Source organism: Medicago truncatula, chromosome 5 (genome assembly GCF_003473485.1).
Source record: "Medicago truncatula cultivar Jemalong A17 chromosome 5, MtrunA17r5.0-ANR, whole genome shotgun sequence".
Taxonomy (NCBI): domain Eukaryota; kingdom Viridiplantae; phylum Streptophyta; class Magnoliopsida; order Fabales; family Fabaceae; genus Medicago; species Medicago truncatula.
Window position 1 is genome coordinate 7,115,688 of NC_053046.1, and position 25,546 is coordinate 7,141,233.

A 25,546-nucleotide genomic window follows, 5' to 3' on the forward strand; every position below is an offset into this window, starting at 1 on the left:
CTAAAACTCTAAAATATACTGTTTACCTTACAAATGTTTATCTTTGGTCATAAGTTTATCTTACAATTTTAAAATACATTATACAATAGAGTATGTTTGTTCTATCTTTTCATACCTTAGAATCACTTTCTTTTACTAAAAAAATCACTTTTTCTAACTGTACTTGTTTGTTTCAGATTTTCAAAATAAATATTATCTAGAAATTGAGAATACCTCCTTCAAAAAAAAAAAAAGGAAAAAGGAAATTGATTATAACATGAAATGTTTTGACAAGGTTTAATAAAAAAGGATCATGTTAAGGGGCACTAGTTAAACAGCTAAACTTTTTTAAGTTTTAAAAAAAATACATCATTTTCGAAACTTAGTGCCCCAGCTGGTTAACATTTCCCGAAAAGGAATTCATGAATCTCAATTCTTATGAGAATAAAAGTGTGTTGAGTAAAGTTGTTAAATATATTGCTAGCACCCATTTTAATGGAAATTTATACATGAGAATATTCATATAAACATTCTTATGGAAATTTATACATTTCAGCTGCAAAAATATTTCATATAAATTTTGAAATACCAACCAATATGGATCCATTACTGATTATACAACATTCTTTCTCCTCATTGAATTCTTGTCTTGTCACACATGAACTCAATGTCGGGTTACATTTAGAAAGCTGATTGATTCAGACTAGATGATATACCCACAAGACAAACACCTCATATTAACATTTGTTACTTTAACTGTTCTTATTAGAACAATCCAAAATTTACGTATCAAATAATGTTCACTAATTCTAACTAATGAGCTCACTCTCACTCACCCCTCAAACCAAAATAAATATTTGCCAATTTAATTTCAGAATCATAGGCAAGTAGGCACTGGAGTCTGGTGCCTTGAACATTGACACAATGGAAAACAAAAGCAAAATGTATGGTAATTGTTTTGACATAAAGGCTCTGGAGTGGGCAGTAGGCACGGGAAAACAAACAACAATCGGAGCATAATCTAAAATCATAATTTCCGATCTGGTTATGTGATCAACTGGTATTATGGTAAGGTGGAAATATAAGAAAATAGTCTAAAATCACATTCCATTACCAATATTAAGCTTGAATAATAATAACCAGAAAAAGGACTATAAGTAGAGGATGTGAACTAAAGTTGCTCATATTTTAAAAGTCATTCAAAACCAAAATTGATAGAAGAAATTCAAAGCAACAAAGTTGAATAAAAACTACTACAAAACACTCGAGTCTATTATAAATTCATTGCATAGATGTTTAAGCAGCAACTGCTTGCTGAGCTGCAGCAGCCCTCTTCCTAGCTTCCTCAATGACAGTTAATTTAATACCCTTACCCTTGGGAAGAGATACCCATGGCTTTGTCCCCTTGCCAATAGTGAACACATTGACCAGACGAGTTGCAAACTCATGACCAGTGGCATCCTGAACGTGGATTGTCTCAAAGGTTCCCTTATGCTTTTCTCTGTTCTTGATCACTCCAACACGCCCCCTATTCTTACCACCAGTAACCATCACTACATTCCCAACATCGAATTTGATGAAATCGACAATCTTGTTTTCCTCAAGGTCCAGCTTGATTGTGTCATTAGCCCTGATGACTGGGTCAGGGTAGCGGATAGTGCGACCATCATAGGTGTTCAGGTATGGGATACCTTTCTGCCCAAATTGCACTGAACGCACCTTGCACAGCTTAAACTGCCATGTACATCACATACAAGAAAATTCTGTCAATTTAAAATGTAGTAAACAAAAAATATGTATATGTATACTATACATACACGAATCTTGCAAACAGTAAAAGCCATCACATGTTAATTATACAATGCATAAATAACATGAATCTCATGAATACGATACATACATGAATTTTATACACTAAAATCCATTCACAGTAACAGCAATCACATGTTAATTATATATTATGCATATATGAATCTTATTAATAAATATGATACATACTTGAATCTTATAAACAATAAAAGCCATTCAAAATATGCTACTGAATAAATTAAAAGATCATGGAACCGAGATCAGTAAGCAAATAAAGGTACCTTTGCCTCATCATCTCTGACTGAATGGAGACGGAAACGGCCCTTGGTGTCATACAGCAGACGAAAGCTCTCATTTGTCTTGGGGATTGAAACAACATCTGTCCAGATACAAATATTTTAAAAGTTACAAATTACAATCATGCAAAATCATATGATTCGGTAACCAAAAAAAAATGATTCATAGAATTATGAATTATTTCACGGGGAAACCGAAGATCAGGCAACTTATTTAATTACACAACTTCAGTTCAAATTTACATTGACGATCTATTGTAACAGAGTCCAACAAACAAAACTACATACTGTATTTGTCTTCAGATAAAACCATGGTATTCAATTATTACTTAACTTCCCCTTTCAATTATTATTTTCTCTTCAAACAAAGCATACTGTTTACCTACCATACTTGGCTATAATACATCAAAAGTCATCACGCTCAAAATGCAACAACAATGAAGAATCATAGCATATAAATCATCAATTTTTTTCCAAGGCATGTTGATCATCCAAAATAAATTAATCAATAATTTGACAAAGATCAGCAAGATTCATACCCATGAATCCAGCTGGATAAGTCTTGTCAGTCCTGACTTTGCCATCAACAAGGACATGTCGTTGCATCAGAATAGCAATGACTTCACGGTATGTTAGAGCATACTTCAATCTGTTTCGCAAGATCAGAATGAGTGGGAGACATTCCCTGGACTTGTGTGGTCCAGATGAGGGTTTAGGAGCCTATAAATTTCACACAAAAAATTACATCAGTCTTAGATTTAACAAAAAAAATCCTTGAATCAGTTGAAATATGATAGAACTTCACTTACAAAAGCACCACCCAATTTGTCAAGCATCCAATGCTTGGGGGCATTGAGCCTCTTCAAATGCTTCTTCAAACCTCTCGCCTGTCACATTCACAAAAATACAAATTAAAAAAATTATCTTTTTCTGTATAAAGGATCTGAACATTCAAGTTCAACTATGAATCATAAAACCAATGTTCAAATACACCAAAACTAAGGACCCATTTGAATTGACTTATTTTTTTAGCTTTATGGAAAATAGCTTATACAAATAAATAAGCTTTTATGTTACAAAAATTGTATCTTCATAAGCTGTTTTTCATAAACTTTGACAATCTTATGAATAATAAATAAGAACTTATTTATTTGCATAGGTTATTTTGCATGAGCTAAAAAATAAACCAATCCAAACGGCCCCTAAAACCATGTTTGTATCGACTTATTTAAAAAGCTTAATCAAGCTCTAAATTAAGGGATCTAAACATCGATATCAAATATAAACTGATAAAACCTAATATCATAAATCAAATTACACATGTTCCTAAAATCCAAATAAATTTTCTCAACAAACCCAGAAAATAAATCATGATAAAGATCGAAACTTCATCCATTTCAGTAACAACACTGTGATATGAAAAAAGTGATTTCAATTCTAAACAGAAAAATTGAATACCATAAAGAAGATGAGATTCAAAGAAAATGGAACAACTGAGGGAAAGAGAAGAGAATGAGACGAACCATTTTCAAATTTCTCCTTCTTCGCAGCAGCTACGGAGTGGAGAGAGTGATGGTGCGGCTGTTATCAAAGAAAAGAGGAGAGGAACAAACCCTAAATAATCAGTATCTAAGAAGCGTATGTGGATTATGGGCCTTGGGCCCGTTTATTAAATTGCATTCTCAGTGGGCTGATTAGGTCCATATAAATTTGAGAATTGTTGTTCTCTCAACAAGAGTTAACTCACCCTGAAAAATGCACCTATGTGGGGTGAACTCACGTTCAAAATACAAACGAATTAACTCATGTTCGGCTTTTGTTACGGGAAAGAGCAATTCTAAAAGATTAATTAGAATGTTTTGTCATTGTATAATTATTTTACAATGTATTCAATGATGTGTTGCAAAGTCAATTAGCGAATATGATAGCTCGTATGTTTTCATATTTATTAATTGACGTGACAACATATTTTTAGTAACTTGTGGATCTCTAAAATAATTATACACAATATACAATTAAATTCTCACTAAAAATGAAATAATTTGAAATTGACTAGTAATAGGTAAACTAATGTATATAAGGTACCTAAAGTGTTTGTAGCTAAATTATAAGGGTTATGATAACAAGTGCCTTAGGGCACTTGTTAAGGATTTAAAAGTGGAAAACCAAAAGGTACACCTGTTGGAAAACAGTAAGTTTAGTGTAAAAAAAACAGTACGGTTGTTACTTCACTCATATAGCAAACTACTTTCCTTTTCTTTCTTCAAATAAATCAAAATTCTAACATTTCACTCTAGAAAATGTAGCAGGAAAAGGAGACAGATAGACAAAAATGTAGTAGTACTTTACAGAGTTTGGGTAAACAGTTCCCATGTTTGGGCATTTGAATTTAAACGGCACAGTGTTAACAATCGAAAGCTGCGGATGTATAATTACAAATACAAATATAATAAAGGATTTAAAAGTGGAAATGATTTAGAAATTTTATGTAGGAAAAAATCATTTTTAAAGTTACAGTATATTGAATACACAATTTTTAAGGAAAAGTTTATTCTTTGGCCTTCTAAATAAGTGTTCAAAGGCATTTGTTAGCATTTCCTAAAATTATAAATATTATGGATAAAATATGTTTTTGACTTCTAGGAAAATACGTTGCTTAGCTTTTGGTCATATATATATATAGTCCTCGTGAGCTTAACTCAATTGGTAGGGATAAAATATAATATATGTAAGGTCTGAGGTTCAAATCTCAGCCACCACAAAATTGATAGAGATAAAATATAATATATCTAAGGTTGGGGGTTTCAAACCCGAGACCAAAAAAAAAAGAAAATATTAAGGATCAATTTTTTTTTTTTTGTTATTTATACCCTTGACAATTCCTTAAAATTAAATGCTGAATTCTATTTCATTATTGATTTGACCAAATTATAGTGACTTGGCAAATTTTATATATTAAAGTATTACTTAATTACAAATCAACAATTTCATTAAAAGCTCCCTAAAAAAACAATTCCATAAAGAGTTGCTAAAAAACAGTTTTTATTAAAAATATATAAATTTATTTAATTAAAAACATTTTTTTGCACACAGAAGAAGGAGATATAAGTCTAGCTATCACCACTTTTCTTCTTGATCTAATGAAGATGGGTGGTTTAAGGTCAATTTTGACCTACATCACCTTTCCAATTTTTTATATATTTATTTTTTAGTTAAATAAGTTATTTTCAATCTTATTCCGTTTGTTTTCGTAATTTCGTCATGTTTATACGACTTTGTTTGTTTGATTTTTCATCTTTGTCCCGTTTTAGTACGATGTTTTTTTTTATTCAGTTTGAAAGATTAGTTTTAAGCAACTGCAGATTCAATTAATGACTTTGAGAGGAGATGTCAAAAGTTATTTTTTCATACAAAAAAACAAAATGTATTTAAGCCTAAATCAATACTAATTTGATAACATGTTAATCGAAATGATAATAATAAATTTTAATTAGATATTAATATTTTTTTTAACCGCAAATATGAATCCTCGTAGTTGCATTCCATGGGTCATTGGATTCATGTATATTGGATTCAGATCTTATGGTCGAAGTTAGGTTTCAAACTCTATCCTCAAAGTAGGGGTGAGACATATGTTACCTCTTGTTGAATTAGGTGTAATTTACTCCTAATGATAAATAAGATTTAATTTTGGAACGATGTAAATGAAAATCACACGTTGAATGAATGAGATGAAGAAGTTTAATATTCTTGAGATGAAAATGATAATTGATGGTAAAAAAAATACTATACCGACGAACCTACATTTTTCCTTGATGAATTGAGGGGTAATTTACCGCTGATGTCAAATACGATTCAATTATGGAACAAAAGAGATGTAAATCACATCTTAAATGAAGGTGATAAAGAAATTTGATGTAGTTATGATGAAAATAATAATTGATTGTAAAAAAAATATGAAGAAAATATGATTTTTCTTATTCTACTCTTCAATTTATTCTTATGGTCCGATTTACCGGCTGACACCGATTTTTGTCTTTCTTATGGGTTTCAAATTTTGGGTGTTCTCATGATCCGATTTGTCCTTTGATTTGTCTGATAGGCTTTGCCGCGTGCAACAAATTTGTTGTTATTGTTGTTTGTGTGGTCTCCTTGTCGCGGGTTGAAGTTCAATTGAGGTGTTTTGGTATGTCACGCATACGATTTTGTGATTTCCGTTCGTCGGATATTCTAGGGTTCATGATTTGGAGCTTTTCGGCGCGTGGATGCTTCCGTGTTGGCGATGGGATTCTTTCGCCGTAATTCAAAGGATAGGGTTCTTATGGGCTCATATGTTATTGTTGGTTTTGATTACTCATTCGACACCCTTTTTTTTTTACAATTTGATTTCGCACGTGTAGGCGGATCCGGTGAATTTTGACCGTGGTGCGCGTACATTTGCAATATGAATTTTTACCTTTTTGGTTCTTTTTAACACTTTTTTGGTAGAATTTTTAACACTTTTTGTTGTAGCTTGTTGTACATTTTTTTTTTTATTTTAATAAATCTAGGGGTGTTATAGATGGTATCCATTTACCTAAAAAAATATACAAAAAATATTTTAAATAATATCGCTATATACATAGTCTACTCTATATTTTGATACTTTATAAAACATAAATATATTCAATGTAATTCAATATTTGAATTTTATTTGCTTATGTAAATCTCAAATATTAATTATCTCACACTCATTAATTTTTCGGAATAAAGAATAAATTTTTAAAAACTCATAGTGACTTTGAGTTTTTTTTTGTAGGGGTCAAATTCTCAGTTTTGTTAAAACTTTTTGGAAAAACAAAATAAGTTTCAAATAAACAAGCTCTGAGATTTTCTTGATGCTTCATTTCATCCGATCCGATCATTTTTAAAAATAAAACTCTAAATCATTGAGACAAAGGAAACATCTTGAAAATAGTTATTTTAGTTTAGGAAAATGATAAATAGTACGGGCTGAAGTGTGTACGAAATTTTACGGACGAGCGGATTTTAAAAAACTTCATTCGTTAAACAACTTTATATAAGCAAATTTTCCATCATAGTTTGATTTATGAGCACCTTTATATTAATCTTGTCGGCTTCATCCAAGCTAACACATGTTTCTAATTGAATTTTCAGAGCCAGCCTTATAATACATGATAAAATATATTTCTAGAATCTCCTCCAAATTTTGCCGACTTCACCGTTCGTAGGATTAATTATGAGGAGTATCTCCAATTTTTAGAATACTTTGCAACATGTTGAAGATGTTTAATTTATTTTTTATTAAAAAAAAACCCAAGCGTTGTGAGTTTTGTGACTAAAGAAGTAACAGCTTCTAACCCATGTGTTAGCACATATAGAGCTTTCGTCAAATTTCGTGAGCAAATCTTGCATACTACATAGTACTGCTCGTTTGGTTTAATACCTTTTTTTTTTTTTCCTTCAAGAATACCCCTATTTAATTAGTACCATTCCACTAAATTACTTAATCTTAATATTCTCTCATCATATGTGGTCAAAAAAATATATTCTCTCATCATAAATAAGGACACAGCTGAAAGTTAACATGTAATACAATTAAAAATTGATCATTGTTTCTTATAAAAAAGATTTTTTTACACTTTTGTTTCTTACAAAAAAAAGACCGAAAATTACATAGTTTCTTCGTCCAAACACCTCGAATTCCAGAATTTTCCCGTAATTCTAGAATACTCAATTATCCCTAATTTCCTTATTTTTATTAATGAAAAAACTTTATTCATGCTGAATCTTGCTTGATGTTGGAACTTTAGAAAAAATAAATTAAACACCCAAAAATACTCAATTTCAAAATACATTTTATATTTCTTAAATTATTCTGTGTTTCAAAATATACATCTATGAAGTGTTGTTGATTTATTTCCCACTTCTTGATCATTAAAAAGGACTTTGATTACTCTATGTCTTGGCTTGGTCAAGAAGACTTCGATCCTTAGATGTTTCTAGCACCTTTTTGCACCAATGCTCCACATATCTCTTGTATTACCTTTTTAGTTAAAATAGAAGAACAGAGTAGTAAACTGCAAATACAACTTAAATAAAAATATATCTTTATTGAATAAAACATTATTAAAAATACTATGAATTATTGAGTTTTCACCTTTTCTATTCACAACACCCCTAATATTCCATGAGATGCTGCAAGCATCCATAAATAACCTTATAGGAATAAAGGGAAAGTATGGTAGACACACTAGGTTGTTTCCATAGAGCTAAAGTCCCATGTGTTCTCCTTAGCGCCTTAGCGCTAGAGATACTTATTGATGCCATAATATTCCATGAATTTTCTTGTCATGGATCAAGTTACCACACATGATGGGTCATGTTCTTCAAGGCTAACAATATTATTTGATCTCTCATGCTTGTGACCATCATCGGAAGGGACATATTTAATATTAAAAAATTTACTTTCTGGTGTGCAAAGGGAATGGCTTGGTGGAAGAGGTTAATAGGTGGTTAATGTGAGGTGAGGGACTAGATCAAGAGCTAGGTAGAGAAGTGGGTGGAATGATTTTGTGTTTGGCTTGTTTAAATGTAGCATGTATGATATTAGCATGACGTAAATTAACACTAGGAATGTTTCTAAGGCTAACGATCAGTTGGTGGGGCTTAAGATATTTTTCAAGGCTTATCACTTGGAGAAACTCTTGGGTGGACACAAAGATTTGAACCTTCTATTTAGTCACACACACATAAAAAGAAAAAGGTATAAGAAATAATAATTAAATATCATTAATTTTCAAATGATTATATCATGTCCACTTTTTTTTGTGGTTGTGAATTGTGATCGTGGTTGGAAGGGTCAAACTTGGAAATATAGTAGGTACGTAGTTGAGCACTGCTGCCATTTGAGTTTAGTGACGATGTTGTTTCACTTTTCTTCACAGTGTTACGTTGAAGATGACCATAGCATCCACACACGTTGTGAAAATGATGTGAAGATCTTCATATTGCACCTTATACTAATGATCATTGAGCCAAATTTTTCAAACAATTTTGGCTAAGATCCACCTCCACACACTCAAGCAAATCTGCCACACTCCATCTTTAAAGTATTGTTATTCACTTTTATGTGGAGGCCAATGGTAGAGGGCATGACAAGCAAGAAGCTATCGTCATAGTATACCAGGTTGAGAACATGAAATCGAATCCAAACAACTGCATGTTTAACTTTTGCTTTTAGCAAAGTGAATTCCGATGAACAATGAGAGACCAATAAATAATGGTATAAAAATCATCCAAGGACCATAAGAAATAATTTTCTCTTTATCATCCGATTAATCAAATTTAACCATTTAGAATACATTATCTTAATCCATGATATCATGTCCTCCTTGTAGTTTCCATATTTTCTTAAGACGATCTTTCAATGTGTTGTATCCTAGATTTTTCTCCAAAAGTGTAACCACTAAGACATTTTTTCTTGGAGTGCACATATCTTGAAAAACTTTGGTTTCAAGAAAAACTTTTGGCAAAAGCCGGTTGCCGTTTTCATGTTCTATTCAAACTAATTTTTTTTTTTTTTTCCGATCATATCTTCTTTTTCTCGGATTTGAGGGCTCTAATTTGAACCTAAAAGTTTGTCATGGCACAGAAACGTGGTTGACGTTGATGATTGAGAAATATCGGAAGGTTTTTTTGTATGTTGTTGTTGGTCATTGTCTTGCGCAGAAAGACAAAGTCGGAACTCGTCGATTTAAGCTAATTGTCCCAAAAGTAAAGAAGCACACGCATGCAATAAAGTTGTTGAAGAACGTGAAACGATTATTAACCCTAGTAAAATGAACAATTATATATAGCTGCTGTCATGGGATAGTCATAGTAAACAAGTTTGCTGTATTCACCATGCCAAAAAAACATTTAATAGCGTTGCCATGTGAAAAAAATCATGATTGAAAGCTATCTTTTGGGTTTCTTGCTTTCATGTTGTTATGATTGCTGTCACTGTCATACATCAAAAAGCCATGTTAAACCATATAGGTATACTATATCAGTATGTGTATCCAGTTTTATTCAAAAAAAGTCGATTGTTTCAGGTGCCATATGTTTAAAAATCAAGTCATATTGAATGGCAACTTGTAGTTGAACATTATAAAGAGAACTAATTCTGGGTACTGTCCATTTAATTAATTAGTTAGCTCGAACCATGACAATAAAATATTTGATTGTTTCTATTGCTCTACATGAAATATTTATCTATGATGGAATTTTCTGAATATCTAGATCCGCAGAAAATTTACAAAAGAATTATTGGAAGAATTCCACCCATTATGTTCAATGAAACATAAAATATGATCATGATAAGATTATCTCAGGTCAATTCAAACAGCATGACCGTTGACAACGGAAAACTTTCAACTAATCTTATTCTTGGAGTAAATTCTCTCTTAACCGTTATTAGTAAAACAATAAAATCAATTTTCCCTAAAAAAACAAAAATATTAAAAACCAAGTGTAACATTCATTTTTCAATTTTTTTTGAAAGATTCATTTTTCAATGTTATCTACATTGAATATATATATATATATATATATATATATATATATATATATATATATATATATATATAGTAATATGAAGTTTTGGCTAGGAGGTAAGTAAAACATGTTCAAGAATTGTTCCGTTCAAGGATCTTATGAACAATTTGGAGCTCATTTACCATTTGACCACCATTTAATTGGTTACAAAAAATAAAATATTAATTTGATCATAAAAAATTAATACCCCATACGTGTGTAACATCTTAGTTTTTTTTTGTGTGTGGAAGAATGTGCTTAACACCTTAGTTATCATTTTTCATTTATCAATTATCATGATAAAAATACACGAATAATTAATAGAGATATCTTAGTAAAATGTCTTAAACATTGTTTAAAGAATTTTAAAAAGAATTATTGTCTTTAAAATAGAAGTCAAATACTACATTTCAATATCATAAATACGTATTTTTCTATGCATAAGTTACCTCTTTTGATCTCTCAAATAATTTCACGAAGGCATTCATTAATATTTTCTTTTAATAAAAACTTCATTACTTTTCTTTATCATTTTTTTTTCTTCTGTCAAACGTGATAGTTTTTTTTTTTTTGAAGGAACAAACGTGATAGTTATTGACTTATTGTGAGACAAACAAGTACTAGTAGACTTAAAAAACGGCTAAATGTCTCTTTTGATCATTTAAGTTTGACAAAAATATCGGATTAATCTTTTAAGTTTATTTGAGTTTTAAATAGGTCATTTAAGTTGTTAATTTAATGCACCTTTTTGAAGTTTTTTAAGTTTTAAATTTCAAATAGGTCCTTAAAAGGGTAACATTACATTAAATTAACAACTTATTTAAAACTTAAAAATGACTATCTCAATATTTTTATCAAACTTAAAGGAGTAAAATAGGTATTTTATCTAAAACCAGTAGTATATACTCAATCCGGTCACATTTATAAACAAAATACGACTTTTTAATTCATTGAATACCTATTATATTTGGTCTCTATTATATATCAAATATATAGGGTATTCAATAAACCTAAAAACGAGTATTTTTACTTATGAATACGATCGGACAGATTACATTATACTATTCCTACAGCCGCTGAGAGTAAATATCCAAACATCACTCTTGTGTGATGATATATCTATGTTGACTTATTGGGGTGAATTGTTGACTGTGTTATTTATAAATTGATAATATTTGACTGAAACGGTGGAATAGAATTGTTGAATCTGACATTTATAAATTGAAAATATTGACTTTGAAACATTTGAAGATCAAAATTCTCAGCAAGTCGTCATGTAAAGCAATTTAGTCAGCTCTGATACGTATATGCCGGAAGAACATAGGTCCAGGTGGCTCGTTACTTCAATTTCTTGAAATTTCTATCCTCTTTTGGCTTATACTAGGGGCACTTTGTTTTATATGGATCTTTGAATTGCTTTCGATGCAATTAAAATTAGTATAGTACTACTACTACCACTTAAAAGGACAATATCTATCATATTTTTTTGAAGACGTTGAGTCTCGAACTGTGGATCATAAAGTTGAAGATCAATCTTACCATTAAATATGATAATGATATTATGTTTGGACAATATCAATAGTTTTTAGACTAGTTTTTAAACTATTTATAAGTTTCATTTGAAGAATTGTGAGTAAATTCATTTCAACGCTCAATAAAAATAAGTTATATTATATAATTTGCAAGCCGAGTAAAATTTAGTTTGCGGAAACAACATGCAAGATTTTTTTGAGAGGAACATACACGATGTTAGTAAATTATCTATAATTCTTCAAAAACAACCTATGTTTGTCATTAATTTTTATATATTGCTATTGTACAAATTTTACACGGTTCACAAATCATAATCATTCATATATATGATTTTGAGGATCGCCATGATTAAAATCAATCATTTTTAAATGATTTGATGATTATGATTAGTCGTCGGTGAATATATATAAACTAAATTCTTGTAAATAAAAAAATATAAAGTAAATCCATGATTTTTTTATATTATCAATTAAGTATAATAGTCGGATGAAACATATTTAATTTTTATCGTACCTTATTCAACGATTTGTGATTGATTTTCTTCAAAAAAAAAAAAAACGATTTGTGATTGATTGATAATGTTTTTTTTTTCTAAATCAAATTTAGTCTCATTAATATATTCTTGTTTGTTTTTTGAGGGAAAAATACTCTTGTTAATTTTAATGATTAAGCTACTTGTTTATTTGAGAGCAGAATACTCTTATATATGGTCCAAATCTTCCTAGGTCAAATTTTGAAATAGTTTCTAAAATTTATTTTCATTTTCAATTAAAATAAGTTTTATATTAATTCTTTCTCACATATACATATACATATATATATATATATATATATATATATATATATATATATATATATATAAAATCTCAACCATCTATTTTTGATATGATGGTTGATGATCATTCTCACCATTTTCATATAAAATAGTCATTCTCATAGTGCGCACACTCTCTCTATTGTTATAGATGGAAGAAATAGCTTAACTAACTTTTTATTGATAACTATTTGCTTCTTTCTATTTTTTAAGAGAATTAGTTTTTTTTTTTTTTTTTACAAGAAGAGAATTAGTTATATGTTTTATTAAATCAACTGGTTATTTTAATAGTAACTAAGCAAATGATAAAATTGACCAATAAAGGTATAGCCCAAAAAATTGATGTATTCCCATTATATATTGATAAAATCTATATAATTTAAAATTATATAAAAATAATTTGTGATTGGTTGATGGTATAATTTTTTTACACCGAATGTACAACAAATTTAACCTGCTGATCAAAATATTAGTGTTAATTTTAAGGGTTAATATGTCTTTACCCCCTGTAATTTGGGCGAGTTCCGGTTTTCCCCCCTGTAAAAAAAAAAGTTTAGATTCCAACCCTATAATATAAAGATTCTCCACAAAACACCCCTGTAATATGAAGATTCTCCACAAAACACCCCTGACCCCATTCAGACGCTGATATGGCACGCCACTGTGTAATTATTTTAATTTTAATTTTTTTTTTTAAATTTGACATGTGTGTAATGATTTAATAAATTATTTTTAAAAAGATAAAAAAAAACTGAAAATTCATTTTCAAAAATTTAAAATCAAGAAAAAAAAACATTTTTTTTTAAAAAATGAAAAAAAAAATTGGATTTTTTTTCAAAAAATAAAAATATTAATTTTTTTACCAAAACATTCAAAAATTAGCTTATATTATTTTTTTCGAATATTTTTAAAATTTTAATTTAATTTGGATTTTTTTTTTATTTTTCGAAAGTTTCAAAATATAGTAAGTGTATGAATTTTTTATATATAATATTTTTGGAAATATATATAAAGAAAACAACCCCTTTCAGCTTTTGGGTTGGCTGTTTCTTTTCAAAAATGTCCACAATTTTCAATACAAATAACACATGTAACAAATAGATAAGAATAAATTTAAATATTAAAAAAATTTCCAGATTTTTTTATCCTCAATTTTTGAATATTAAAAAATATTCTCAAATCTGTAACACATCGTAATAAAAATCTAAATATTTAAATAAATTTGTATCTAGATTTTTTTTTTTTGAGAAAATTTTAAAAACTTATTTTTCGAAAAAAAATCTGTTTTAAACTTCAAAAAATATATATTCCAAATTTTCGAAAATAATTTTGAATTTTTTTTTTGAAATATATATTTCAACATTTTTGAAAATAATTTTAAAAAATTTTGAAATATATATTTTTCGTAAATTATAAATTTTGGAATTTTCGAAAAATAAATATTTTAGAAAATATTTTTCGTAATAAAAAAATCCTTATTTTTTTAATTTTTATATATTTTTTAAAATAAAAAAATAATTAATTATACAGTCAGCACGCCACATAATCAGATATGCACAGTCAGCATGCCACTCAGCCCGCCACGTCAGCAATTATGCACAGTCACATGGGTCAGGGGCTAAAATCAAAGAATCTTATTTTACAGGGTTGGAATCTAAACTTTTTTTTTATAGGGGGGAAAACCGGAACTCGCCCAAATTACAGGGAGGTAAAGACATATTAACCCTAATTTTAATGATTAAGTTCTTTCAATTTTTTGTAATGATTAAGCTACTTGTTAATTTTTTTTAAGGAAAGCCTGTTAGTAATTTGTTAGCGGAATACTTCTATATGTCATATGGTCAAATTTTGAATTAGTTTCTAATTTATTCAACTTTTTAATTAAAATAAATTTTATATAATTCTTTCATTAAGATAGATTTGTTCTAAGCTCATAAATAACATTTACAAAAAGTCAAAAAAAATTCGTGTTTCTTTACGCGGAAGCCAAAGAATTTTTGAGTTATCCTTTTTGTACATATTCATTAATGTGAATACGATGATAATATTGATCTATAAAGAGTTAATGGTATTTATGTAATGTTTTTGCAAGTTCTGTTTATGTCATGTGTTGAATAATTCGATTAGTATAATTAGGTTAATCGAACCATAAGCCAAGTGGTAAAAACGGTCAGAATAATCGATCAGTAATAATAAATTAAGCTTGGTGAAATCTATATCGATTATAATCTTGATCAAAATACTTGATCATTGATTGAATAACTTGATCATCAACGGAATTGAATGACTTGTCCATGTCACTCGCCTTATATTAAAAAAAAGTATGACATTAAATCCGATTGAGCCAAATAATCGAGTCATTACATATTTTAATGTCAAAAACTTCACCTCATAAGACAATATATTTATAATATATTTATAATAAAGTATAATAATGAAATGTATTTTAATTTGTTAAAGAATATAGTATTTACAAAATTAAATACCTGTATGAAATGATACTATTTAAGAATATTTTAGCGTTTATATTATATGTTTTGAATAGTAGAGTTCAATAAAAAGATATCATAAAATCGAAGCAAAAGTTTAAGATAAGAAATTGAACATATGACATCCAAAACTAAAAATACAATTCATCGTAATGTTGTGACTTCACGATGAGCTTAAACCATGTTGGATAATCATATTAGACTATGAACAACCATAAAAGTAAGATTGACGCCACATCTTCATCCAACACCTTAAGCCGTTCGTTATATGGACACTTCATGCCATCTGTCTGCTACTTTTATTGCGTTAATGTGTATAAATTACGAACAATAATTTTTATAAAATTTTGATTTTAATTAAAATTAATGCTTATATATTTTGCACTTTTATATTATAGCAAACTATAATTATTTTTTCAATGACACCAACAATATAACACAATGATATAATTTCTTATTTTTTGAATGGCACTAACAATATAACATTTTTGTAAAGTTTTAAGGGTATAAGTAGAATTGAAAAAACATCCAAAAAATCATGTATTCTCTTTACATGGTATGGATTCCAATTCAGTCATCGTGAGCTTAGCTTAGTGTTTCATCCAAAAATCAAAATGAAATATATTTCTCAAAAGCAAAGTGATTCAACCCGCATAAGGTGTGCTAAAAGTGATGAATCACCCAAAGTTTATTACAATTTACATGACACCTAAAAAAGATGCCACCACCAAAGGAAAAAATAAATACAATTTACATGACACCATAGGAGTGGGTGTCTCCACCAATCGTGAAATCCAAACGCAAGAGGAACAAAGTTCGAAGAGAACTATAAAAAGGAATTCAGCTTTACTCTTTCAACAATACTTAAAGGATCAATAACTGCATTTTTAAAGATACAGTCAAGGTTTTGCAACTCGAAAGTTTACCTCAACTCGTTTTACCTAGGTAAACTCGAATCGTAAACTCGCACGAGTTTACCTAAAATTGAAATTTTATACAATTTATTATATGCATGACATATATAAGCTAATATAATACTGTAAAAAGATCAATAGTGAAAAATATAGACTTAATTATAAATGCAAAGTAATAAGTTAGAAAACAAAACATGGTTGTGAACCTAGAAAACAAAACATAACCAAGTTTAAATAACAAGCTTCTGAATATTAACAAACAGTAATAAGTTATTTAGAAAAAATGCACGTTCACAAATTCACGAGATGCCTAAACTAAACCAGTAACAGTGTAACACCGCTATTTAGAAAAAAAACATGTAATCTATGTTAAATAATAGAAATAGAAACAGAAATAGAAACCTGATGATCAAAGTTAAAAACCCTAACAATAACATGTAACAACTATTTAGAAAAGATGCCTTTTGAAGCTTTGATGATAAAAGAAACAATAAAGGAAAGGAAAAAGATAGTCTGAATCTGAACTTTGAAGTACCTTTTGAACTTTGAAGCTCTGTTTTTCGTTCAAACAAGATTGTATATATGCCTTCTAATCTAACGTTACAGCTGACAACAAACACCACCACAATACCACCGCAACCCAACTCGAAAACGCAAAGAATCGGAATCGGAATTTCAATATTTCTCCACCGTCAGAATTTCTAGGTTTCTCCACCGCTCCCCTGTTCTTGAAAACGGAAAGAAAATGAAACGAAACGTTAAAATCTGGATGGGACCCCGTAGTAATTTTCACTTCAGTTGAAACGTAGAAAGTTTGGGCTTGAAAAAAATGGGCCAAAAAAAAAAGGGCCATTTTTGAAGAAAAAAAATATAGGAGTAAACTCGCAAAAAACGGTAAACTCGCCCGATTTTACACGAGTTTACTGAGTGTTAACTCGGTCAAACTCGTCAAACTTTCCGATTTTACCAGAAATCGAGTTTACCTCCGAGTTAACACGTTTTTAGCACCTAAACACGTAAACTCGGTAAACTCGCCGAGTTGACACGCGATTTGTGGAACATTGGATACAGTTGTTTCTCTCCTTCCAAATTGTCCAAATACAAGCAAGCCAAATAACCTTAAGATAAAAATGAGAAGGTCGCGGTATGCCCGCCAAGTGAATAAAAACGAGCTTAGCTTAGTCGAATGAACATTATATATATATATATACACGCGCAGAGACACTCCACTTATCTCTCTAAAAGAAAAATTTCTAGCGACTAGGCTACTTGACAAAAAAATATATTATAATCCATGATTTTTTTAATATATCTAAACACTGGTCGTCGAAGGTGTAACCATGGTACCGACGAGGACAATGGACCAATATTTTGAAGGAAGGCCTATTTATTTTTTTGAACAAGTCAAAATGAAACTTATATTAAACGATAAAAGATGCTCCTCTCAGCACAAGGTGTGCCAAGGAAAAGCATCAAAGTTCAAATACAACACTTCACCATAAAGAAGAAGCAAAGTAAAAACATCTAACCAGCGTATGAGCAATCTAAAGGACGCTGCCACCACCCAAATAACTAGATAGAGATATTTAAAGCATTTTTCTTCAGCCACCACATCGATAAATAATTGACCCTATCCAACAAATGAGGCATAGATTTTGTCTTATTATTAAAGATTTGGTTTAATACCTCTTTTCGTTCCTGTAATATTAGCGAATTCCGATTTTAGTCCCTGTAAAAAAAAGATTTAGATTTTGTCCCTATAATTTCAGATTCTTCCACTTTTGGTCCCTTATTCCACCACGTCAGCAGAATCTGCATACATGGCACGTAAAATGAGGGACCAAAAGTGGAGGAATTTGAAATTACAGGGACCAAAAGTGGGAGGAATATGAAATTACAGGGACGTAATTTATGCAGATTCTGCTGACGTGATGAAAGGAGGGACCAAAAGTGGAAGAATATGAAATTACAGGGACAAAATCTAAATCTTTTTTTTTACAAAGACTAAAACCGGAATTCGCTAATATTACAGGGATGAAAAGAGGTATTTACCCTAAAGATTTGATCTATTCTTTCTTGCCAAATCACCCAAACTGTAGCAAGTGACAATAAGAGCATAAAAGATTGCCGCTTTTCGAACCACCTAAAAAATAAGCATAATGATGGAAATGATCCACTATGGAATTTGGATCAACTGCCGAGACCCCCACCCAATCACAAACCAAATACCAAAGGAATCCAAAAATATTAAAATTTAAAAACAAATGGTGAACCAATTCTACCCCACCACATCCAGAAACACACATCGAACTCTCATCAAGTAAGACACCACACCTACCTAAATTATCTTTGGTAGGCCACCTGTTCTGAAGGAGGCATCAAGCAAAATCAGAAACCTTCAACGGGACATCCTTATGTCAGATCAACTCGGGAACCACTCTTGCCTGATGCATTTGCCGGCTAGTAAGATAGTGATATACTCCTCAAACAAAGTACACTCCCTTTCTATCTAGCAGTCAATGCCATCTATCAGTCACATCAACATGTAAATGAATGTTAGAAATAACCATCGAGCACTCCCTGGAAAACTCCTTCTCCCAAGCCAACAAACGACTCCACCGCTTCCAAGCCTCATCGCCCTCTTCCCAACCTAGCGCCTCCATTTCAGCCACCGACACCCACTTATCCACCGCCAAATCAAACAACATACTAAACCTCTCCATCAACGGAACCTCCCCCACCCACCTATCTGATCGAAAAAGAGTATATGACCCACTACCAACTTTCCTACACACATTCTTCTCAAACCAACTACTTCCCTCAAAGGTCACATCATCACGGATCCTACCTATATCCCTCCACCAACTCGATCCACCTTGTCTCCAACCAACACAAAGGAAGGCCCATGATTCAATCTTTGTTTTTTTTTCTTCTCACGAATTTCATCCTTTGTTGTTAACAAATGTTGATTCGGGATAAGAAGTTAGAGAAAATAATATCTGAACACCTTTATTTTTTTTTTACCTTTATTAACATCTTTCTATTATATCATCAATTTATCACATATATCATATCACTTTCTTTATTTCTTTCTCTTTTTAGTGGTAGATTAACATTTGATTGTCTCCAAATTATTTTCCAAGAAATTAACCACCAATATTTGTAGGTTCAAACTTTTGAACCCACGAGTTTCCATATTATAAATACAAAGTAACCCACTGTATTTTATGTCGTTGAGAACAATTTTTGAAGAGAAAAAAAAACCACCAAGTCACAAATGCGTAAAAATAGAAAAGCAGGGGGTTGAACATTCATCCTTATTTATTAATTTTGTTACGTTTGCAGCAATTTAACCTAATTTTTTCCTGCTCATTTGCTTGATTAGGTTTGCAATTATTTAAACTAACAAATTCCATCTAAAAAAATGTATCGCACCAATTTCATTCCTATCCTCTTGCTTTTATTTTTTCCTATCCTTATTTGAAGGAAATATTTTCTACACTTATCTAATGCTGCACATTTGTTCTAAAAACTATGAGTATATCGATGATCACGTTTGATGCCTTCTATTTTATATTTTTTTTTTGGATTTTTTTTGACAATTTTTTGTACACTTTCTTTTTTAAGGAAATATTTTGAACACTTATTTAATACTAAAAAAATGCATCGCACCCCTATCCTCTTGCCTTTTTTGGTTGAACCAATTTCATGCCTTTATTTCATTCCTATCCTTGACTTTTTTTTTTTTTTTTTACAATATTTTCTACACTTATTTAATACGTTTACAAACAGAATACTCTAATTTCTATGCAAACTCGGCTACCCTAATTTCCATATAAACTTCGTTATATATACGAAGCCCTAAACGTGTTTCTCTCAACAAAAAAAAAACCCTACTGTTACTGAGATGGACGAGACTGTCACCAAACTTCAATTGAAGTACAGAACATACATAGTTGAGTATGACACATAAGATGTAATTTGTCATTTTCCTTCCTAACTTCTTGCTTTTTTTTTTTTTTACGAAAACTATAATTCTGCAATATATTATTTTGCATCAAAGGACTTCAAGTTTTATTGTGAAATACAATATTGCAGTCGCCAGCACTAAGCAGTTTACGTAATACATAATACAAAGCAGTGTGAAATACAATATTTGTCGTTTTAAAGCCATTACTATTCCTATTACTTTTGTTTGCTGCTATTACGTTACCCTATTTTTAATTTTTTAATTTTTTTGGTTTGCTGCTATTACATTACTATTAATCCGATTTTCATTTAAATTTCATTGTTGCTGTGTTTGAATTATTACGTGGTATTTAGTTTCATGTTGATGTTTACCATGTTTTAAATTGTGGATTGTTATTGCTATTGTTTGGAACCGTATTCCATATATAAATATATATTGATTGTTACTTGATTACTGTTTGATTTTCGATTGCCATTGCAATGGGTGAGAATGATTTTGTTTCTAGCTAGAGTTATTGCTTAGGAATTTCCATTGTTTAATATAATTTTGCTTCTCTCAATTGTTATAGTTAACAATTTTAGGGTGCTCTCTTCCTAACTTCTTCCTAATATGTTACTTTTTAGGACACAAAACATGTTAAGTTGTCGTTTTCCTTCCTAAGTTGTCGTTTCTGTTTTATTTTAGGGTGCTGTCAAATTACCAAATATGTTTGCAACTGATTTCGGAGACAAAATCAATTGTTTGGTCAACCTGGTCGACCAAAAGAAAAATAAGTTTGAAGTTTTGGTTGATAAGATTGCTGGTTCTTTTTTTCTCACCAAAGGATGGAAGGCAATCAGTGATTTTTATGGGCTAGGATTACCGAATTTTCATATTTCTTTTACCGAATTATTGATAGGATTACCGAATTTTCTTTTATAATATTTTCAATCATAAATTTTATTAAGTGTTTTATTTTGTCTACTATGGATTATCACGTGTTATTTTTTTTCACCATTACTAATTATATATTGCATTTTATTATTCGTATGTCAATCCCTTTACAATAAACCTGAGCGAAGCATGAGTCAAAAATCTAGTTGATTTGAAATTTTGTACTACGAGTCTCCACACTGTTTTTGATTGAGTCTTTAGAGCATATAATAATTTTTTAAAAGATAAAAATAAAATAAAATATATTCTAATTAAACTTTAGAATTTGGAAAATCAAATCATTCTATTTCGCCCCACTCAATTCCATCACATATATATATCACTAATTCAAATAACTTTTATAAAATTTAGAACTGGAATATCATATCCTATTCGAGCCTTTTATTAACATAATAAAAATGAAAATATTTTATAAAATAATACAGATAAAAATCAAGTTTGAATAAAATATCATATAACTTTTTTATATTTTATTTTTTGAGGGAAACTTTTTAATATTTTATGTTGCTTTATATTTATCAACTAATTAATTCTTCGACTAATTTGACAAAACACCACACACAATATAAGTTTATGCATGCATGGTCAACTAATATAATATGGATCATGAATCTTTCAATTCTTCCAAATCACGTATACATTTTCACTAACAAAGAAAAGTAGGTACACATGTTATTATCCTATGATAGACACATTCACGATTCTATAAAATCCAAACCGTCTTAGCAAACAACACAAACACCTCAAACTTGAGTATTATCTTTCTAAATTAACAAATATCATGGAAATTCAACTTTCGTCCTTTGTTATTCCCTTTTTTCTCTTCTTAACACTACGTTTGCTTGCAAAATATTTCAAGCCAAAAACCTTAGATTACAAATTACCACCTGGTCCAATGAAGTTACCACTCATTGGTAACCTTCATCAAATAGCAGCATTAGGATCACTTCCACATCGTGCTTTTAAGCAACTTGCTCATAAATATGGACCTATTGTCCACCTAAAACTTGGTGAAACTTCTGCTGTAGTTATATCCTCGCCAAAGTTAGCAAAAGAAATATTGAAAACCCATGATGTTATTTTTGCTAATAGGCCACACCTTCAAGCTTCTCATATTATGACTTATGGTTCAAAAGATATTGCATTTTCTCCATATGGTGATTATTGGAGACAAATGAGAAAAATATGTATGTTAGAGCTTTTAAGTAATAAAAGAGTTCAATCATTCTCTTATATTAGAGAAGATGAGACGAGAAATTTTATAAAATCAATTCAGTCATCAGAAGGGTCGTCAGTAAATCTCACCAATAGAATTTTTTCGTTGGTGAGTTCTACTGTTTCTAGATCGGCTTTTGGTGACAAAACGGAAGACCAAGATGAATTTGTGAGTGTGATTAGAAAAGCAATAGAATCTGTTGGAGGACTTGAACCTGCTGATTTGTTTCCTTCAATGAAATCTATAATACAAATGCTAACTGGCACAAAATCCAAAGTGTTGAAAATGCACAAAAAAGCTGATAAAATATTGGAAATAATTGTTAGAAAGCATCAAGAGAAGCAAAGAAGAGCAAAAGAAGGGAAAGTTAGTAGTGATGAGGTAGAGCAAGAAGATCTTGTTGATGTGCTTTTGAGAATCCAAGAAAGTGGAAGCCTTGAAATCCCAATAACAACTAGCAACATCAAAGCTGTGATTTTTGTAAGTATATTAAATATCGTTGTTGGGATTAATTTTACTTTTCTTATTTTTTTGGGTGACCATGCCATTAATTTTACTAGCTATAGGGGTACATATTTTATATTTGTGTGAAGTTCCTTCAAAAAAATGTGCGAAGTTATCAAGTTTTCAATCATTAATTTTTCTACTCAAAGAATATTTTCAACGTTGCGATAATGATATTTTCATCCACTTTAAAATAGTCAACCTCACAAGTTGTAATTACAAAAATTAGGCTGAAGATTGTTTCCCCCCTATGTTTTTCCATTTGGTTGGGTTTCAAGCTTTCAATATTTTTTTCATTTCATCATATGTTACTTCTTGTTTTTTGTCTATGAAAAAACATTTGATTGATTCTACAATTTTGTTTTTGGTTATATTGTCTAAATTTTTATAATATTTGTTATTTTGAAGCCAGGATCGGCCATATTGATTTATTTGTTATTTTGAGATGGTTTTAAATACCCCACAAATAGACAGTGGGATTGAACCGGATACCAAATTTAAAAAAAAATCCTACGTTTTAAGGACTAATTTTATTTTATTTTTTTATATTTTTTTTTATAAAAAAAAGGACTAAAAACAAATAAAAGATTTTACGGACTAAAAATTATTTGCGGGGAAACAAATATATAACATTTTTTTTTTTGTAAAATAAAACTACTACATTTTTCTAAAATGTTTATTTAAATTAATAATTCTATATTTATCAATTCATGGAAACCAATATGAATTTAATTTTAATTTGTTCATTCAGGATGCATTTGCTGCAGGAACCGACACCACAACATCAACAATAGTATGGGCCATGTCAGAACTGATGAAAAACCCAAGTGTGATGAACAAGGCACAAGCTGAAATAAGAGAAGCATGCAAAGGAAAAGAAATTATATCTGAAAATGATATTCAAGAACTTCCATACCTAAAATTAGTGATAAAAGAGACCTTAAGGTTACACTCACCTACTCCTTTATTACTCCCTAGAGAATGCACTGAATTAACCAACATTGATGGTTATGATATACCAAAAAAGACTAAAGTCATGATTAATGTATGGGCTATGGCAAGGGATCCTCAATATTGGACTGATGCTGAGATGTTTAATCCAGAGAGATTTGAAGGTAGTTCTATTGATTTTAGAGGGAATAATTTTGAATATCTTCCTTTTGGAGCAGGTAGAAGAATTTGCCCTGGCTTGCAATTTGGTATAGCTGGTATTATGCTTCCTGTGGCTTTATTACTTTATCATTTTAATTGGGAACTTCCTAATAAGATGAAACCTATGGATTTGGATATGACTGAACATTATGGATTGGCTATTGGAAAGAAAAGTGATTTGTGTTTGATTCCCACTGTTTATGCCTGATGTATAATTATATGATCATATAATTAAATTTTAGTGTCTATGTTTTATATTTTAAGTTGTACTTTAGAGAGTTATGTGTCTTTTAATTTTTGAAATAAAAGTCAAACCTGAATTGTTGTATAATAGATGTTGAAAATAAATAAATGCTAAAGCATCCCATTTAGGAAGAGATTTGATTGTGAATATGTTTGTATCACATGCTGCTTTGTTGGAATCTGAAGCAACAATACAATAAAACATTTATTTGAATTTGAATAGTTATATTATATAGTAGGTTTCATATTATTTTTCTTGCATGTAGTATTATTATTTCTTTATATTCAAGCATTCTTAATAATATTTATAATCCCATTCCTTCAACTAATACTTAGGAATTAGGATAATTCATCATGGAACCATGAGAAGTAAATGTAGCCTTAGGTTTATAATAATAATTTTTTGTGTGTGTGCAATTCCATGACTTTTACTTTTACCGCCGTATGTATATCCACAACTTTGGTTCCCATGGATCCTGTTCCATTGGCTTGTACGATCTATAAGAAACCTTCTTGGTTTCTCACCTTGGTAAAATTTGTGCATTAAAAACCTTTGTCTTTAGTCAAATTTTGTTTCTATAATCCGTTTGAATTTGAATGAATAATTTTCTCCTCATTGATGCTACTAGTAGCTAGACTTTATCAAAGACACACCTAAATTGGCAAAACTTATGAGAGAAGATCATGGCAAAAACTAGCCATGATTTACAACCCAAGCTTAATGGCGGTTACTGTATGAGAATTTTATCATGCTTTGACTTAGTGGATTGGATAGAAGAAATAGAAAAGTACGAGTGTTGCACTTTGTCCAAATTGAATTGAATATACGTATATTATATTTTCAGTATTTGAAATCATTTGAGGCTTAAATATGAAAATGGTCCTGTAAATATATGGCATTTTAGTTTTAGTCTCTTTAAAAATATTTTTTTGGTATTAATTCCTATAAATATAGAATATTTGATTTTGATCCTTGATATTTTGTTTTAATCATTGTAAAATCATTTCATATTGAAATTGATCCCTATAATATTCATTTTAGTCCTCATTTTGAGGGAGTAAAATCAAATATTCTACATATTACAAGGACCAAATCCAATATGAATCAATTTTACAA

General features: G+C 29.9%; 2 protein-coding genes across 2 annotated transcripts; one reads left to right on the top strand and one right to left on the bottom strand.

Moving 5' to 3' along the window:
• Nucleotides 1-1,084: 1,084 nt before the first annotated feature.
• LOC11407406 (40S ribosomal protein S4-1) lies at nucleotides 1,085-3,761 on the bottom strand. The gene is made up of 5 exons (XM_003611831.4): nucleotides 3,608-3,761; nucleotides 2,894-2,971; nucleotides 2,624-2,804; nucleotides 2,070-2,167; nucleotides 1,085-1,713 (listed from the first exon to the last, which is right to left on the bottom strand). Exons 1-5 carry the CDS (start codon nucleotides 3,608-3,610, stop codon nucleotides 1,276-1,278), a joined length of 798 nt encoding a protein of 265 aa, XP_003611879.1. The 5' UTR covers nucleotides 3,611-3,761; the 3' UTR covers nucleotides 1,085-1,275.
• Nucleotides 3,762-22,068: 18,307 nt separating this feature from the next.
• On the top strand, nucleotides 22,069-24,596 carry LOC11407091 (cytochrome P450 71D8). The gene is made up of 2 exons (XM_003611835.3): nucleotides 22,069-23,010; nucleotides 23,786-24,596. Exons 1-2 carry the CDS (start codon nucleotides 22,096-22,098, stop codon nucleotides 24,392-24,394), a joined length of 1,524 nt encoding a protein of 507 aa, XP_003611883.1. The 5' UTR covers nucleotides 22,069-22,095; the 3' UTR covers nucleotides 24,395-24,596.
• The last annotated feature ends 950 nt before the right edge of the window (nucleotides 24,597-25,546 follow it).

Bases quoted from the DNA above. Each gene is read 5' to 3' on its own strand.
- LOC11407406 (XM_003611831.4), bottom strand. The intron at 2,168-2,623 runs GTATGAATCTTG...GTATCTGGACAG, and splicing joins TTATCCAGCTGGATTCATGG to ATGTTGTTTCAATCCCCAAG. The intron at 1,714-2,069 runs GTACCTTTATTT...TGTACATGGCAG, and splicing joins TCAGAGATGATGAGGCAAAG to TTTAAGCTGTGCAAGGTGCG.
- LOC11407091 (XM_003611835.3), top strand. From the start codon at position 22,096: ATGGAAATTCAACTTTCGTCCTTTGTTATTCCCTTTTTTCTCTTCTTA. The intron at 23,011-23,785 runs GTAAGTATATTA...TTGTTCATTCAG, and splicing joins ACATCAAAGCTGTGATTTTT to GATGCATTTGCTGCAGGAAC.